Consider the following 19,960-nt stretch of genomic DNA (forward strand, 5'->3'; position numbering starts at 1 on the left):
AGATCTGCTCAACTGGGATACTTATGTGAGTGCCTAGCCATATATAACACAAGCAAATTAGGCATCCTACAGCTTGGCGGTTCACTGGCATCATGCATAGATAGCTTGAGCCTTGGCTCCATAGGAGTTGAAATGGGCTCGCAATTCTGAAATTTGAACCGCTCAAGCAGTTTCCCAATGTCATTGGACTGCAACAAACCAATGCTCTTTTCATCTTGTGCAAATTGATTGCCCTAGTAATAGTGTACCAGTCCCAAATGAGACATCTCAAATGATTCAGGCTTAAAATTTGCAATTATTGTGGCATCAGTACCCATGAGCAGCATGTCATCAACATACAAGACAATGATGACCGAATCACCCCCTTCTTTCCTCACATAAAGAGTGCTTTCATTTGGACTATTTTGCATACCCTGGCTGGTCAAACAAGCATCAATCTTTGCATACCAAGATCTAGGAGCCTACTTCAAGCTAGACAAGGCTTTCTTCAACCTGCAAAGTTTGTCTTACCTTGCCAGTTACAACAAAATCAATGGGTTGAGACACATAAGCCACTTCCAAGAGGTCCCCATTCAAAAATGCACTTTTAACGTCCATCTGATGGGTATGCCATCGATAAAATGCATCACACAGCTAATGGTGGTCATACAAGAAGCGGAAGCAAAAATCTCATCACAGTCCATAACCTTTTTCTTAGCATAGCCCTTCGCAACAATCAATAGATCCATCTGATCTGCGTTTCAGCTTATATACCCACTTCGAACCTGTTGCTTTCTTGCCCACAGCCAAGTCCACCAAATCTCGAGTGTGGTTCTTCTGAATTCCCTCTTGCATAGCCTGCATCCATTGCACATTATCACGTGGATCGTCAAAACAATAACGTTCATCCATTTCCAGCAAATTATTGGCCCAAGCTCAATCAAAGTAGTTGGCATCCTTAGCGTCTCTACTCACAAGACGTGTTGCCAAGGAAGTGGAGCAGAAAGCTTGCACTCCTGGAGAGTATGGAGCACGCAACGAGGGACTATCCTACCTTCCTACATGGCTAAACACAATTCTTTCACCTTCTTGTTGAGTGACAAGAGGCTGAGCTGAGGCATCAACCACTTGTGAATTCTACTGCAAATTCTGATTTTCAACAGGCATATCAGCTTTAGTATCATCTCATGAACCCTGATTTTTGTCAAAAACAGCAAGGGAACATCTGATTTCTCAACAAAAATAGCATCTCTCAACAAAAATAGCATCTCTACTAGTGAACACGTTCTTAGTAGCCGGATCGTAGAGTCTACAACCCTTGCTTTCAATGCTGTAGCCCACAAATATGCACTTCTCAGCTTTGTCATCAATCTTTCCTCTATATTCCTAAGGTACATGTGCATATCCTACGCATCCAAATGTGTGAAGTAACTGACCTTTGAGCTTCTTTCATACCAAGCTCAATACAGTGTCAAGGTTTACAGTGCCATAAACTTAAGTGCTTTAGTGGGACACCTATTCTAAACATGATTAGACCACATTATAGCTTCCATCCAAAACTTACGAGGCAGTCCTTTGGCCTTAATTATGCACCCTGCCATTTCCATTAATGGCATGTTCTTCTATTCGGTCACTCCATTGCACTGAGTATAGCGAACCGTGCATTGGTACACATACTGCATCAGCTATCATATTAAAGAACAAGCTCTCTTGCATCCTTGCAGATCATGTAACTAGAGAAATCAGAATCAATTCAGTTACGAAAATGGTGCCAGCTGGAGGCCCATGTGCTCAATATAGCACGGAAGCTGGTAAGATAGATCCAAGCTCCATCTTTACAAATACTACAACCACAACTGTGTGTCGGGCATAGCCAATAGGTTGTACAAGGCTGATGTATGTGTGTAGGAACCAATGCAAGAAAATAGTCAACATTTTGGAGCATAACAAATCTTGTATAGACCAAACTTCATTACTACCAGGAAGGAATGAAACTGTATAAACAGCCTTCATTGGGCTGGGTAAATAGGAGCAGTTCTATCTGCACCTCGCTTATTCCTGACAAGGATTGTTTTTTGAGCCTCATTGCTAGATAAGGAGGTAGTAAGATAGCTAAGACCAAGTTCAAGTTCTGGGGTGAGAGGATGCGCCTACAACTAAGGTTCCATTTATTCCACGGATGGTGAAGAGACTTCTTTGTCCTTGATCGTTTTCAATTTGAGGATTGCAAGCCAATCTCTACTCCAATGGACCCTCGCTTCAAATTCTCAGCTCATGATGGGAGCCCACCATGTGATATCACTCTTTATCAGCAGGCTGTTGGATGCCTTATTTATTTATGTCACACCAGACCTGACTTGCAGTATGCAGTATCTCAGCTCAGCAGATTCATGCTCATGCCCAGTTCACAGCATTGGCAGGCAGTGAAGAGAGTCTTCAGATATCTCAGAGGCACTCAGGATTTAGCCCTTTTCTATGGTGATCAGGGTTCACTTACCATGCATGCTTGCGCGGATAGTGACTGGACAAGATGTTCCGACACCAGAGTGTCACATACTAGCAATTGTTTTTTGCTTGGAAATTCATGTATTTCTTGGCTCAGCAAGAAGCAACCAACAGTTGCCACGTCTAGCTGTGAGGCTGAGTACAGGGCAGCTTTCACCGCTACAGTAGAGTGTGTTTGGCTTCAACAGTTACTTACAGATCTTGGTATTCGCCAGACATCCTCCACTATTGTCTATACTGACAGCCAAAGTGCTTTGGCCATTGCGCGTAACCCAGTGTTTCATGCGCGTACCAAGCATATTGAAGTTCACTATCATTATGTTCGGGAGCGGTTGTCAGCAAGAGACATAGAGTTGTCCTATCTTCCCACAGAGGACAACATCGCAAATATGTTTACAAAGGCACTTTCTCGTTCCAAGTTTGAAGTCTTCCGACAGGCTTTACACTTGGTTCCCTTTGTTACATGATCTGACATTCCTTGTACATTCAGGTGGCTATATCCTTTTGGATGAACATGTGCCACCATGACCAGAAACTACCAGGTATTCTGAGACGTTTCCAGAGTACTTCAGCCCATCCCATGGAAGGGGGTTTGTAGGCCATCTTCTGGTGGTTCTAGTGATGCCCTATAGGCCATGGTATGTGCCTTGTAGGCATAAGTGTAGGCACTTATAGTGCTAGTGCCTTGTGCTAGTGCCTTTTAGGCCACATAGGACACTTAGTCCTATGTGACACCTAGGACACTTAGTCCTAGGTCTAGGTACAAGTACTTTGTACTTGTGTTTTCATATCTTATCTAAGTTTTGACGTGACTACTCTATCGACTTGTCTTGTACCTACACTCTCTCTCTTCGTTTCGTATCTACAGATGGCGTGAAGAGCGAAAACGAGGGAGGAGCACGCAGTCTTCAACAGAGGCCTTTCCAGGAGCGATGGAGAAAAGTGGCGTCCTACAAAACAGTAGCTTTTCTACAAGTCGGGGCAGAATTCCTATCACACCTACCACATGATGTGGCACAAGTGGCCTCAAGACTCTTCACACTCACACCACTGTAGGACACTCCTAGGACTCTAGGAACACACACACTAGGACTCCGATAGTTCCAACATAATCCTATGGTAGATTGAGAAAGTCTAAGATCTAAGAAAACACAAGAATCCCCTCTTGAAGTGCAGTTTAGTTCACAAGAGTCACGTCTCCAAAAGCTCTAGCGTCTTTATACATAAAGTCTTGAAAGTTAGAAACATCTGGTACAAATAAATCATCTATAAAATGCCTAACTTGACTAAGCTTATGTAGAATGATAAGGCAGGTATTGATAGAAATAAGACGTTGCATAAACTCAACTTCATAAGTGAAAAGATAAAAGTTTGCTAAAAAGACAACACAATTAGTGCCCATGGGGATTCCTATAACTTGTTGAAACAAAGAATCACCTATTGTGATGTAAAGATTATCTAAAAGAAAATCTATCCAAGAGCAAACATCTTCTACACTTACTACCTTTATGTATCTTTTCTTTTTAGAACCTATGTCATGATCTTTATTTTTTAGCCACAAAAAGTCAAAGCATAAGGCTGTTTTCTCAACTTTTAGCACTTTGCATCTATCTTTGCCAAATCTCAACTTGAAAACTTCAGCCACTAGCTTTTTAATTCTAAACTTCAGGTCTTCCAGCTCAATCTTTGTGTAAAGCGTCGTAAAATCATAGGTTTGAAGGAGAATAGGAGACTCTTTTTCCCGAATGCTTCGAGAGGAATTAAAAAATTTTACAACAGGAATCACTCCTATAGAGTCATTTAAAATCCAACTTGAGTTCAAGGGGACATCTGCCTCTTTTAATAAGTCCCTCCAAAGTTCATGGACACTAGGCAACATGGCTTTGAAGCAGTAGCTTAGCCATTTAGAGATATTCGTCAAAGTAGTTTCACAAGCAGCTGCAATAAATCTTGGCTTTTTTGGAGTTTTGTGAAACTTCCAAGCAGCACAAAGAAAAGGTATGCTTGGATTGCAAACAAACCTAGAAGACTTGCAAAAACTCTGATGTTTTGAGATCAAATCCTTTTGAGAAACTAACGCAGGGGCGTAAGTTTGGGCAGACGAGTTCACTTCTCTCAAAAGACATTCTAAGTAAAACTTTTTGCAAATAAAAACAAAGTTATTGGAACATTTGTCCACATAAGAAATGACAAAATTCCTATGGAATTTTTGAAGAAGAGTTTCATCTTCTTTACAAAGATGGTTACTTTTCTTTGAGCAATTAACCGAAGGGACTTCTTCTAGTTTCAAAGCAACTTTCTTCAAAATCTTCCTAACTCCCAAAAATTATTCTAATTGCAAAACAAACTTTGAGATTCCCTTATCGATAGCTTTTAAAAGGCAGGACTCTTTAAAAGAGTACAATCGAAATTTCGTGCCTTTCATGAAAAGGTCTCTTAGGTTACTAGAAAGCAAAATTGAGGTATCAGTTGTGACTACATGTCCTAAATCAGCATCAATAAAGCTTTGGAATCTCTTACTTTTACAACAACAAGGTTCTTTAAGGATAGAAGATTTTGAATGCTCTGAAAGCCTTTTACCTATCTCTCCATAGTTGAAAGCCTTTTGTCATAAAGTTTTTACATACTTCCAAGCTACTACTAGATGCTTCCAAATTCTTCTCACAAAATGAGGGAGAGAATCCATTACTTCAGGAGACTTCAAAATGGAGTTTAAGCCTATCTTGTCAAGTGAGGGAGAAGTAAAAACACAAATCAAGAGTTCCTTATTTAGATAGACTTCTTTGCTTTGAAAGGAAGCTTTTACTTTTAAGAAGCGATCCAACGAAGTTTTAAGTTATATATAATGGAGCTTATTTAAATTCAAATCCTCAAAAGAGAAGTTTTCCAAGGTGTATTGAAGTTTAAACAGAACTTTGACATTATATTTTTCAAAAACTTTTATTGAAAAAAGACCCAATAACATTAATCTATCTAGGTAGAGTAGTCTTCTTTTATAGTCTCAAGAAGCAAAAACTCTTGGAATTGGGGAAGTTAAAGGAACTAAAGGAGGTAGAGGAAGTGAGGGAGGCAACTCACGAACTACATGTGAGATTGCAAGAGAGCTAGGACAACCTCGTAACATAACTTTAGGTTTCCATACGATGTTAGGTGTATGACTATGTTGGTAATGAGGAATGTTAAAGGACTTGATATGAGTTCTCCACATCAAAGGGTTCTTTTTAGAGGTTCTTTTATTTTTACGAAGTGTTGATTTTCCTTCCAAATTAAAACCTCTTGGGAAGAAAGTGTGTAAAGTTCTCATCCAAAACAATTCACGAGGACGAGCAACCTTGTAAAAGTCCTTGGCATTATTAAAATGGCCCTCTATATGCTCAATGGGAAAGCAACGAAAAGATTCGAAACCAAACTTTGCCATTGCTGCATATAAGGGTTTTGAATTCTCAATTAAGGAATTCTTCCTATGAACTTTTCTAGCTTCCCTAACATGTTCATGAAAACAAATAAAAGCTGTCCTATATGTTTGTCCTACATAAAGCATATTACTACTATGTATGTTATAGACAACATAAATTACTTGCGTGGCATGAATAGGACTAATAGAAATAGAAGTCTTGAGATGCTTGTTTCTAAGACGTCTTAGTTTATTAAGAATTCTCATGTTATTATTAGTATAATGAGTGCTAACTAATAAAGCCTTAAAGTTAGACCAATTAATGTTACCTTCCCCAAAATCATGAAGATTATTCATGTTTGACCTAGCTAAAAAGTTATACCTTTCTCTATATATGTTTCTTCTAACTTTTTTGTTTTGATTTACCAAGCTAGACCCAACTAAATCACCTACCAAAGAGACAAGACATCACTAGAACTTCCAATGTTGTTCGGTGAGGTCAAACGATCCAACATTGGGGAACTTGCTTGCACTCTCCCTGCCCATCCCAAAGCAGTTTCTCCCTTGCTATATCCCCTAACTCTAGCAAAAGCGAGACTAGTATTTAGGGGAGGGCTTGCTTGCACAGTCGTTACTCGTCCCAAGGTAACTCCTCCCTTACTACAAGGGAATGTCACAGGAGCCATATGACATCCCAGGAGATCGCCCTGTTGGTTTCCAAAAGGCAAAATCATCATAGCATGTATCGCTAATGCCAATATACTCCCAAACTGGTGATTACAGTTAGGGTTAGCCAGGGCCCCAAGGCCACTGTAAGAGCTTAATCAACCTAGAAGCACCAAAAAAAGAGAAAGAGAAAAGGAAAGTTACCAATAATTTAAAAAATAAATAAATATAAAATAAAGTGGTCATACAATGAAATAAACCAAGGAGAGCAACTAAAACAAAACGCAAAAGCACACTTTTTAAAGAAATAAAATTAAGGAGGAGAGAGACAAAGAGAGAGAGAGAATTAAATATTAAAAATTTTTAAACAAAAAGAAAAGAATTAAAATAATAATAAGAATAAATGAGAATAAGATTAGCTGTTGGGGCTTCTGCACCCACGTAAGATAAAACGATGTAGTTGAATAGCTGATCACCACTTGGACGAAAATTCAAAGAATTTGCATGTCCGCTAAGGTGATAGAAAAATATTCCTTTGTAAGACTAGAATAAGTCCAATCATACAAATTTAGAATTTTTGTTGTTCTAAAGATTAAAAATCTACAAAGAAAATAAAAGAGAAAATGAAAGAGAAGAAAAAAGAGGTAAACAAAAACTTTTATGAAAAACAAAAGGAAGACATACTTAGCAAGCAAAGCAACACTTATGTCGTCATCAGTGCCCAAGCATAAGCAGCTATACTGGGTTTCTAAAGACCCACGGAGTCTCTTGGGCAAACCTAGTGCTTACTAAAATACGTCAAATAAACAAAAGAGAATGAAAACAAGAAATAAAGAAGAAACGAAGCAGGTGACTAAGCAAAAATAAACAAGCAAGTCAAGAAACAAAAACTTCCAAAAAACTAGAAACTCTCTCTCTCTCTCTCTCTCTCTCTCTCTCTCTCTCTCTCTCTTATTTAAAACATAAAACATAAAAAGCTAAATGGCCCTTTACACTTATGTATCATTTCTACAAAAAGGCAAAAATACATTTCTAACTTAGAAAGCACAAATACACTCAAACTTAGAATGCTAGCCTCAATATGTTGCTTAGCATCATTTAAATCCAATTACGTACAAAAGCATACTGCATATCTAGAATAAAGTAGATTTTAATATCCATAACCCCAATATATACTCTGAATATTTTTTAGAGAAGCACTTCCCTAGAAAAGCACTATATGAAAGAAATCAGACTTAGCTGCTTGATTACTTCACCGCAAAATACTCTTCTTGTGCAAGTCAAAAGAAAACAAGGGAAGATGTCCACATACTCTAACAGCGAGATATTGATAAGAAAATAAATTCATAAAAGGTACTTCATTGCTACTTGTGAGTGCCATAAAGCCTCTCTCTTATTCAAGAGTCCAGACATACATTCCTCCACTCACTATTATGTTTTGATCTGCATCTTCCATTTAACTGAATAAATTCTTTATATTCCCCATTAAATCACATGCAAAATGCCACAAACCGGTTCCAATGTTGCCCAACAGATTGCAGAAAATGGAACATCCCGTGCAAGCTGAGCTCCAACTCCAGTCCACAAGGCCCTCACCCCTTGCACTTCACCCAGAAAGAAAGCAACCAACCAAACAATCAGCTTCATCATGTATATGGACTTCTTTACTAATGACCAGCCTTGAAGAACAAAAGACTGGACAAAGTATTACTGTTTCTTTATGAGATCCGCACATGGCACATATAACAAAGGAGCATGATGTTTGTCAACTCCTTTACAAATGCACACTAAACAGAGGAACACAATTCTACCACCTTAAAGGGTAAATTTTAACACAGGATCGACAAATAATGACTATATGCCTTACATTCTACGATACCTTTGCATTCTGAGCTTAATTCTCTTCCTTTTCAATTGCAAGGATGTCACAGAAGAGAGAAGCTTGTTAGAACATTTGGTAAATTGCACTACATAATGCAATCCCAAGAGCACTATGTGGACTTCAGGGAGCAACCCTTATTCACCAATGTGTATATAGCCCGTTTAGTTTCATTTGCAATATTTCCCACATGGTGTCAAAGCCTCAAGTGAGCTCTCTCCGGAAATGACAAGTCTCTCAGACTGCCCGTGTTTGGAATGTTGGTGGCTTGAGAGCTTCAGAACCCCATCTCCATCCTAATCCATTTTGACCAATACCACCTCCATTTCGATGACTTGTTGATTTTGCAAATCTCCAAGTCTACATATTTCACACCCACGTCAATGAGGGCGTTGTAACGGTAATCTTGACTCAAGGAGCTCAGGATCATGCTTCCTACAGCATGAGTTATGGTCATTTCAAAAGGCTCATGATTTTTTGTGTATGTTATACTCATTTTAATCTTTGAAAGTGATTAGTGAAAGAAACATAAGAGGAGGTAAAAAAGTCTATGTACATGTGAGAGAGAGAGAGAGAGAGGGAGGCGGAGAGAGATTTTTGCGAGTTTACGAAACCGATATTTTGTCTGTACTTCCAGCAATCGAGCCTTCATGAATCCAAAGTTTGCTCACCTCAAAGTATTTTCATTCCGAGGAATACCACGTCCCATTTTGAGGTTTTGTTGACTTTGCAAGACTCTTAATATTTCAATCTAATGTTGAAGAGGGAGCTCTAACAATGATTCAAGAAGCTCAAAATTTTGCTTCCTGGAGCTGAAGCTATGCTTGTTTGAAAATATACCTGATTTTTGTGTATGTCATCCTCATTTTGATCTTTGCAAGGGATTTGTCAAAGACATGTAGGAGGAGGAAAGAGTCTCTGTACGACTCTCTCTGCCTGCGTGCATGGGTGTGTGCGTGCGTGTGCGTGTGCGTGCGCGCACGCGTGTGTGTGTGTCACAGAGAGAGAGAGAGAGAGAGAGAGAGAGAGGATATAAAAAGTCTTCGAAAGACCGAAGGGTCTATGAGACTGAAAAAACTAGATGAATGGGTGGAGCCTCTAAGCGAGCATCTGCACCCAAGACAAGTGTAACATTAACATAGAAACACTAGTACCAAAAAAATGTATGAGCCCATGGAGGGCACAGAAGGTATGGTGTAGGGACATTGTAGTGGTCCTATGAATGCTCACGGAGAAGTCAAACCCATGGGAGGCACCGATGATGTAAGGGGCTAGAGTGGCATAAAACCCTTGATAAAGTGTTGGCGACGATCAATATGTGTGGTCCGTTGTGGTTTCCCAACTACCTCTGCCTCTGCCTCTGCCTCCTCCAGTGTGCATAGCCTACAAATACGCTCCTCTCTAGATGTTCCTATGGCTTCCTTGTCTCGATCCTCATCTCGTGGCACGAGACATGTAGCTACCCAATGGCAATCATCCCTACGTGTGAGACACATTTGCCCTCTAGTTACTTGAGCCTAATAATCACTCCATCCTCTAATACTCTCAAGAGATGATCGTGATAGAATTGGATCTTCGCAAGTAACTCCCAGTTCCCCTCCCAAGTCCCTGACGTATAGGGTTGGAGTAGATCCACCTGTATGATACAATTGATCTCATCTCAATGGACTAGGGGGATTGGGCATCCAAATTGTACCAAAAAGGGGGGAGTCGATCCATTTGAATACCTTGACTAGCAAACCATTTGGATCTACGTGCATCCTAATCTGCTAGTCGTCTGGATGACTCTAGTGCTAATCTCGATAGAGTCTCAACCTAGGCAAAGCCCAAACCCTATGAAGACATGTCACTGTTTGAAAAAATGGCATCGATCTAGATTAGTGTCATGGCAAACTCAATTGTACTATTTGATGAGGAAGAGAGAGAGAGAGAGACACAAAGAGAGAGGATTAGACAATGACTGTAATATGGCCTCATAAATCATGTAATTGTATTCTACGGTCTCATAAAGCAATGTAAAAGCTAGAAGGGCAAGCACATAGCAAGCAAGGTGGTAAAACCATTGTAATCTTAATTAGCCGATGATATTAAGTAGCTAAAGCAAAATATACAAGAAAATCCATTAATAATTAGTAAAAGGTAGTGATTGCATATGAGGGAGAGGAGATGAGTGAGATGGAGAAAAGAGACAATTGAAGGCCTACAGCAACAATTGGATGGCTTAAATTCTACCAATTTTCTAGCATGCAAAGGAATATAAGCAAGACAAAACAAATGACCATTGGGACACGGCACAAATAAGTTCCATTCACATTTGACGGAAAAGATTTGAAAATGGCTCAACCATATAAATGCTTAGGTCTCAAGTTCAAAAAAACTACAAATGGAATGTGCATGTGGAAAGAAGCATTCTAAGCACTTTTAAGCCTTTGAAGTAAATGCAAAAAATTCACTTGAGTTAAATGATAAAGAAGTCCCTATATAATACGTTGGTACACAATGATTCTCACCAAGGAGTATTGAAAAACGCAAGACAGGGAACATAAAAAATTCCCATTGGAAAAATGGGTGACATAAATGCACAATGGTCACCCTAGCATATCACGAGTGGAGCTCGATATCTCAACATGACCTAGTCAAGGCCCTAAAGGATCTTTGGCTTGAGATGGTGGGTATCAGAAATCAAGCCAATCACCCTCCAAGAGACCGTGCTAATGTTGTATGGTACGAGTGCCACCAAAAGGGTCATTATCACACCGAATGTCCCAATATTCCAAGGGGAATCTTCTAAGTGAATTAGGCTCTAAGGATTCTAATGTAGAGGTCCTTGGCCTCGGGAAGAGAAGTAGAACCACCTCAGACCCCTCTCCAACAGGCCGCCCTAGGAAGAAGGTCTCCTTTTCAGAGCCCTCCGATGTTGAAATGGCAAACCCACCAACAGAGAAGACTAAAAGATCTCGTAGGAGTAAGTGGTTGCCCTCTGATTTTCCTATCGGCTCAGGGCAAGAAGACTATTCGATCGTTCAGGACCTTGCTCATTGCCAAACACAATGGTTGGTACAAGACAAGAAATGAATAGACAAAATATTTGGTGCCTAAAGATGATGGCCTACAACAACACAAAAAATTAACTTAAATGCAAAAAATTCACACTTGAGTTAAATGATAAAGAAATCCCTATATAATACATTGGTACACAACGATTCTCACCAAGGAGTATTGAAAAACACAAGACAGGGAACATAAAAAATTCCCATTGGAAAAATGGGTGTGGAAAAACTCCTTCACTAAGCAATGGAAGGAACCAAACACAATGGTTGGTACAAGACAAGAAATGAATAGACGAAATATTTGGTGCCTAAAGATGATGGCCTACAACAACACAAAAAATTAACTTAATGCTTATCAATGGAGGCTAAAGCACTCAATGAGAACATCTCTCTCCTCAAAAGACGACAAATATTGCAAACTAAGGATAAGTTTCCGTGAACTTGAGATGCAAATAGGAAAATGAGAGAATGTCCCAAAAGGTTTGAAAGAGAAGAGTCTTGGTCCAGAGATCATGGAAGTGAGGGTTAGAGCACTGCCAATCGAGTCTGGCAAGTGCAGCGTATCACCTACTCAATCAAACCTATAATACACTTGCCTTCTTTAGCAGCCTTTTTTACAGCTGAGTATGCCCTTGACCTATAGAGTGTTGATGGAACCTTAGTGTAAAGACCTTTGTATAAATGGATGTATGAGTAAATGGATGTGTGAAAGGCCACGTGTCAAGCAATGGTCACATACCCGATCCACCTTGTGTTGTGAATGGACACGTAATAACGTGGCACCTTATCGTGTCATTTGTCGTTTATGGCTCTATCACTTTTTTGCATTGTAATGTTATGAATTAGGAAGGCCTAATGGAGAGGTTGTTTAGATGTGAAGTCGCAAGAGATTGTGCCAAGACAAAAGGAGGCATCAAGACTTACAAGGTTTGTTTGTAGTATGTACTGGGCTCAAGGCCCATCTTTTCACTTACTATGCACGGTTTCTTTTGGATGTCAATTTGTGATCCTTGAGCTCGTGGCTGAAGAGCCAAGACTTTTAAGCATTGTATATACTAGAGTATCTTAGGTACTTAGATAAGCTTGAGGAGCTTCTCGAGTAAGAATGCCTCTAGGCAAGGACATGTAAGCATTGGGAGGTAGCATTGGCAAGGACTATTGTTGGTGGTTGCAAAGATACACTCACAGTTGAGGTGCTCAACAGGCTTAGTTTTGGGAGTTGTGTGCGGTTTTGGGAGGTGCTCAACGTCATGGGAGCTACACATTGATTGTGTACACAAAGCTACAAGGCTAGAGCTCCTAAAGGGTCTTTTGGGACCCTCAAGGAGGAAGAGGCTATCGGAGGTGTGTAGAGCTGTAATGAGCTATGAAGTCTCATGGAGGAGCTTAAGGGGCAAATTGCAGTACTATGAAGATCTTTAGGGAGTCCTTGCATGCTCTGAATATTGGTCTAGCCAATCGCGTGCCAAAAGAAGTACTTGAAGATACTTCAAGATCTTAGAGTATTGTATGTATTGACGAACATGTCGCCCGGATGCAAAATCTCTCTCCTTTTGATCTCTCAGGTTTTATGCAATCCACAGCAGCCTCACACATCGCCGACCCTCTCTTAGGCTCGATTTCTCCACCAGCCCTCCCCAAATGGTTATCACATTGCCGCCAACCCTCACCCTCTCCATGAGCTCAAAGAGCTCTCTCTCTTATGTATATATATTGCTTTGATCATGGTTTTTCTCATGTGGGTGTCATTGCCTATTTCGAGGCCCCACCCTTAGCTCATCATACCATGTCTTTTTTAGTCTCATAGACCCTTTGATCTTTTGAAGGCTTTTAATGAACTCTCTTTCTTTTCTTCCTTTCTCGACCAACATGTGCCAAGGAGATGCCTTGGCCGAGGACTGGAGCGAGAGATATGACATACACATTAGTGTATCGATGCACTAATCTAGCTCGAGGATCTTCCACCATGTTCACCAGACCAGAGGCGCAATCAATGGGTGTGATAGTGACACTTCTGAGACACAGGGCCACCACTTTGGTCCGCCGACAGGTATTTATAGCAGCCCTTGTTGGGGGCCAGACCTATCAGAGACAGACTGGGCTCGAGTTGAGAGGCTAATACTTTCATAGATGATTCACAATAAGCTTTCCATCCCACATTAGAGAGACATGGCTGAGTTTGGAGTATACCCACTATAGCTCGATGTTGCGTTTGAGGTTTATCACGTATCTCTACCGCATATGGCTCATGCACCACACAGTAATGCAAGAATCCTTGGTTAGCTTTATCATCAACCATGGCACTAGTGGCCTAGGGTGACCATAGGTGTTGGTATGCACATACATGCAAACGGTTTGAGAGTTTGGGGCTCCACATCGGCAGGTTACCTCCCTTCCAGTACAGTGTTGAGGGCCCCTCCATCCCGCTCACATATCACGAGGTGAACCAGGTCATCCAAAAGGATCTTTTACAGCTTACACACGTTAAGGACCTTGTTGGCGCCCCACGGTTCCCCTTTGAAGCTCATTTTTTATAGAGATCATTGCCTGCGATTTCAGCTGAGGGTTTCATTGATCCACTAGGGTACACATGGATCCACCTCACCCACTCCTTAAGGATATCTATCGAGAAATTCCATGTCTCATCAAACCAACTTTGCATTGAGAGTGGATGAGCACAAGGTATACCCAAAGAGGGTCGCATCTACACCCCATGCGGTCGTTAGGAGATCGAGTCGACGGAGCATCTCACTTCCAGATGTCCAATGTATTATGAGATTAGAGATCTCTATCACTACTTCAGGGATGGTTTCAGCCTCCAATACAATCTTTTGTCTTACCTGGATCAAAGGTGCCTGGCGGCTTTCATCCATGAGATCCTCCGACATAAGGAGCGAAACTCCACTCAAAGCACGATTACTGAGTTTTTCCAACCAGATAACACTGACTAGCAAGGTTCAGGGAGATGACAAGTCCATGGAGTAGAGCAAGAGACACGTCACACTCGCCAACAAATTGAGACACAAATCAAACCAAGGGACCTTCCCTCCATGCTCACCAGATGGACGCACAATCAATTGGCATGACAGTGGAGCTAGTTCGTTACAGGGCCATAACTAGGAGACCACAATGTGCAAGGGCTCGCAGATGAAGCCTATTGCCGTCATGGTTGTACCAACTATGACACAAATGGATCCAGTGATGGTTGAAGAGAAGGTTGAAGATGCATATATAGTCGTAATTGGAAGATTGAAGATCGGTGCCGCATCATCAATTTAGTTAGCCTTACAACTCATGAAGCATGCACCATTATCAAGGATTGGTACAAGACCGACATCAAGAACTACATGTTCTCTCTCCATATGTCCAAGTAGGATGAGATAGAGGAGTGCTCCATTATCGAGAATTGCTACAAGACCAGCGTCCAAAACTAGATGTTCTCTTCAGATGACCAAGTAGGATGAGATCATCTGGCTTCCATAAGTGAGTAAATAGACACACAAACCTTTGTCAAAGCTTGTGCTGACCATGCTTCCCTAAGGATTTGTCAAGTCTCTTGACACCAGTCAGAGTAGGGTGAGGTACAAGAGTTCCTGACCCAGGTCAAAAGTGATAGGGAATCGTTTCTCTTTTATAGGTGAGTACTTGGACTCAAAGACTTTGGCGAGGCTTATGCTCAATCATGGTTATGCAAGTCTTTAGGTGTGTAGCGTTCAAGGCACGTTAGATGCAAGCTTCGGAAGAGTAAGCTATTTTATATTTTTAAAAGTTGAAAATGGAAAAAAGGGAAGAAAAAATCTTCACATGACATGTAGACCCCTGTCATTCTTGAGTCTCAGCCCCCTCTCATCCCTTGCTAAGCCTTGAGAGAGGGCAGGGGGGAAAAGATGAGAGGGTGTAGAGGGCTGAGAAGGAGGGCTGAGAGAGGCTGAGACGCAAAGGGGGTTAGAGGGGAGAGAGGGATGAGAGGAAGGTCTTAGAATGAAGGGAGAGGCAGGGCTGACAAGACAACTGATAGAGGCGAAAAGGGGATGAAAGAGGGATGAGAAGAGCTGAGAAAGAAAGAAATATATATTAACGTCCATGGGAGGCCTCGTGGGCCTATGGGACAAAGTACGGAATCAAGTAACTCATACAGACCACTGTGGGCCGGGGCAAAGGGCTCACTAAGGCCCTTGCTAAGTACTAAAATGCTATACTAGTACAAAATAGCAAAGTAGCAAAATGCAAAATGAGAGTGACATGAAGATATCAAGTGCTCAGAGCTAGAGTCCGAAGTGCGTGGACCGGCCCTACGTATCCAGGCTCCATGATAACTCTCTTATGAGATGCAAAGAGCTCATGTATCTGCATCTGTCGAGATGTCTCCTGTGGTGGTGGAGGACGTGGTCTCCTCAATCTCTGGATCCAATGGGCTATGTCAAGAGTGATGCCTCGCCTTGCTCGATCTCCCCTAAGGAGAGCTGAAATAGGTCGAACCTCGATTGTGTGTGCTCTAGTCACCTATCGCGCCGGGTACGATCTATGTGCCCCTTGTCTGGCAGTGCTGTGTCGGCTACCTCCACTAATCCATATATCTCTCATGTCGAATAGCTCCTCCTCCTCTATCCCAGAGTGCCCTAGGGCCGAGTCAAATGCATAGAAATATGTGACCTGTCTCTGCGCTCGGTCTACCTCAGTACCCTGTGGTGCGGTGGTCCCATCCTCCTACTCTCTGATATGTCGTAATAGTATCTCCTTGAGTCATTGCATCTCCATCAAGTAGAGCCCAATGCAAACCTGGTTCTGGAAGTGGATCAGTCGTGAGAGTGGGCCAAAGCCGTATCCCTCTTGAAAAAGGCATTGGTAGCGCCCTCGGATCTCATAGTAGACTGGACAGACACACTGAAAGTGCTCCTCTATCTCGATCGCCCCCATCGTGCACAACCTGCAAGTCCGCAACTCTCTGGGTATGCGTGCAGCTCTCCCTGTCTCGATCCTCAACTGATGGGACGAGACCCGCATCTGTCCAATGGCAATCCTCAGTGCGTGTGAGACTCCTCTGTCCTCGAGATACTGAGGTCTGATGATGAGCCCGTCTTCCGATACTCTCAAAAAGTGATCATAGTAGAGCTGGGTCTTGGTGGGGAACTCCTAGTCCCCCCCCAAGTGCGAGATGTGTGGAGCTGGAGGAGATCTAACCGTATGATGCGTTAATCTCATCTCGTGGGATCGACTCGAGCGGTGCATCCATGCTATACTGAAACGGGGGAAGCCGATCCATCTGAATCGCGTGACTGACGAACCATGCAGAGATGCGTGCAAACCATGCTATACCTGCCCCACTCTCAGATAGTCGTATGGAAGACTCTAGTGCCAATCTCGAAAGTCTCTCACGAGGTAGGTCCCAAACTCTGTGGAGGAAAGTCATTGTCTAAAAGATGGCATCAACCTAGAGAGGGTCATGGCAAACTCTGCCTGTACTATCTAATGGGGGACCGAGGGCTTACTCCAAATCATCCTGAGCCCATAAGCACTTGCAGCCGCTCGAATCTCTTCCACTTTGCTGCCAAAATATCACACCCCCAAAACGGTTGAGAGAGGGCAAGGGTTGAGAGAGGGCTGAGAATGAGGGTTGAGAGAGGTAGGGGCTAACAGGTTTAAGAAAGGCAAGACCCAAGAGCTCTAACAAATCCAAAGGGGGAGGGAAGAGAGATCGTAGGTGGGAGAAGGGCATGCACCTACATGCATGACACTTGGCCCTTAATTAAAGGTCTAACCCACCTGACCAAGGACAACGTTGGTTGTCCTTGGGCCCAACTGTTAGATCCCTCTCTAGAGCCTTTGTGCACCTAGACTTTGCCCCTAGGGACTTCTAGGAAGTGTGCACTTCCTCTAGCCAGTCCCTCACGGCCAAACCATTACTAAACTTAGCCACAATTACCTTGGGTTAAAACGTGGGTTGAGTTACAAAGTACTTTACATCACTTTTCACGTCCCCGTGACAAATGCCAATGCCGAAGCGGACGGGTCGTGCACGATGGCATCGTGCAGGTATGTTTTAGGGGAAAATCCACCTTTAAAATCCAATTAATATTATTTTATTTTAATGCAGCAAGACCGCACGTACCGATTCAAACAGCTTTGGACAATTAGAATGGCAGCTATCCATTAGGTGCATGCTCCAAATCCGCCTGTGCTCAATAACTTTTGCGTGCAAAGAGAAAAGGGGCGGGGAGGCTTGGGCTCAATAAGCTCCCTTGCAGCTAACCACCATTCAGCTGAGCAACCCCAATAACATTTGACGAGCTCAAGCCGATAATTGTCGAAAACAAAAGTGCGGATGAAAATATACAAAGGGGATGAAGATGACAAGGAGGGCAAGGGAAAACAAAAGATCGATGAACAGAAGACAGGTGATCAACGCCCTGATAATTAGAGGGAAGTGCATTTCTTGGTTTAGCAATAGGTAACCAACAGTAGCCCTTCACCAACAGAGAGGCAAGGCTGCCAAGCTGTTTTCATTTCCACATGCAAGGCAATCGTCATGAGATGGATCTTGGATGGCATAGCAAGCATCATGAGATGGATCTTGGATGACGTAGCAAGCTTGGACAAACAATTCAAGGTTCAGTATAACTTTGTTCAAGAAATGAACCAAAACAAAGACTATCATTCTCGTCAATTACCCAACCAAGATGTTTAAACGCAGCAGACACCTTCTGAAAGCACTCTGTCGAGAGCAACATGAGTGCCTGCTGCAACTGCTCAATCACAGTCCTGTTTCATAATCCAGAATATGGATATTAAGGGGTGTTTTAAATAGCGCTGCTCCACCCCCAAGGATTCTAGGTTAAACCTTGCTAAATCTGAAAGGCCAGAAGCCAATAGACATGTCACAAATAGGAGCAGAAAGAACCGGACTGATCTGCATGACCAGCCAAGCGCCAACCACACTGCAGCAGGCAGACAAGGGCGGATATGAGGCCCAAGATTAGATGACAAGAAAGCAGATGACACGTAGCATGTCTGCCATATATGTCGTACCATGTGCACGGGTTTCAGCCCTCACGACAGGATTGCAACCCCTCCCATTTCACTCATCTTGGAAGAGACTTGGTGGCTAGTGGCTATTGACCTTAAGGAAAGCATGTCTTGGGCGAGCATCACTGCGTTTGGGCAGTATCATGTTATTGGAATAGATCTATCCTGTTCATCTATTGTGGTCTTCAAAGTTTGTAAACTAGTCTTGTGAATACTTGCTTCCATTTTAGCCATATGCACATCATGAATCTCTCACGCAACTTTCCCATTCTTCAACATACTACACCTCTCATTCTTAGCTCAAGTTCAAAGGCAAGTAGATCCCACACGCTTCTAAGCTCTCCTTCAGTAAACTGCCTTGGAACTTAAATGGCATGTACCTAGTTTTTCATATAACTCTTGATGACATCAAATGCTGATTAGATTGCCCAAATCCACCATCTCTCGATTCCTTTGGTCATTGCAATTCTTATATACCTCATAAGATTAGAATACATCACATGCTTGCTAAAATCCACCATCTCTCGATTCCTTTGGTCATTGCTATTCTTATATACCTCATAAGATTAGAATATATCCAATCTTACAAATTAAAATTTTTAATAGAACAAAGGAAAGACGAGTTTGTCAGCGATTTTATGACTAAATGAGAAAAACAAATATAAATAAAATGGAATAAAATAAATGAAATGAAATGAAGATATAAATAAAAATAGCTTAGTAAGTAAAGCTTGTGGTGTGAAGGGCCATTAAAACTGAACGGAGATGATCCACCCCATGCACATGGATGCTGGGCAGCGTTAAACAAGATAAAATACTAATTAGACAAACAATAGGGAAACAAGGATATGATCAACAGACTTCATTCATGTACCAAGAAGTGCGCCAAGAATGAAAAATTGGCGATCATCACCATTTCTCACCTCTATCATCATCCTCCTCCTCTCCCTATTCAAACAACAACACATTCACATTGGGTATCGCCGATTATGGGAACAAATAGAACCCACTATCATGAGAGAAACAATATCCAAGTTTGAGGTATCCTCTCATCTATAAGCTAGGACAAAATAGAACTGGAGAAAATGGATATTTTCCTAACAAGGACTATACTTTCGCCATGCAGAAGGTACCAATCGGGGGAGACTCATGCCACAATTAAGGCCAGCACCAAAAAGTAGTGCATACTGGCCATGGCCTCGCAAAACACGATTTCTGCACTTGAAAATGCTCAATTAAAGACCCATTATACCTCCTTACCTGGCAAAAAACTCAAATAAAATTCACCTTTGCTTAGAGAGCAGAAAAAATGACGAAAGTAAGCTCCCCCTGAAACCGGCCTCTAATCACTCAAAGGGCAGGGGAACTAAACCTTTAATCACTTCAGCACTTATTTACAGCTCACAAAGCATATATCACAACCATTTACCATTGCATGATCACCATTTGGCATTTACCCATTTG

General features: G+C 41.9%; 1 protein-coding gene across 4 annotated transcripts in view; it reads right to left on the bottom strand.

Annotated features, from left to right (window-relative positions):
- The window catches only part of LOC147882760 (mitochondrial carrier protein MTM1-like), a 63,416-nt gene that overhangs the window by 3,695 nt on the left and 39,761 nt on the right, over positions 1–19,960 (bottom strand). For all 4 annotated transcript variants that reach the window (XM_087400338.1, XM_087400334.1, XM_087400336.1 and 1 more), the window contains exon 8: positions 8,057–8,148. In XM_087400338.1, coding sequence (XP_087256464.1) covers positions 8,057–8,148 — 92 coding nt within the window. The remainder of the gene's footprint in view (positions 1–8,056; positions 8,149–19,960) is intronic.

Source organism: Dipteris shenzhenensis, chromosome 29 (genome assembly GCF_047967505.1).
Source record: "Dipteris shenzhenensis isolate YYH24624 ecotype China chromosome 29, Dip_SZ_1.0, whole genome shotgun sequence".
Taxonomy (NCBI): Eukaryota; Viridiplantae; Streptophyta; class Polypodiopsida; order Gleicheniales; family Dipteridaceae; genus Dipteris; species Dipteris shenzhenensis.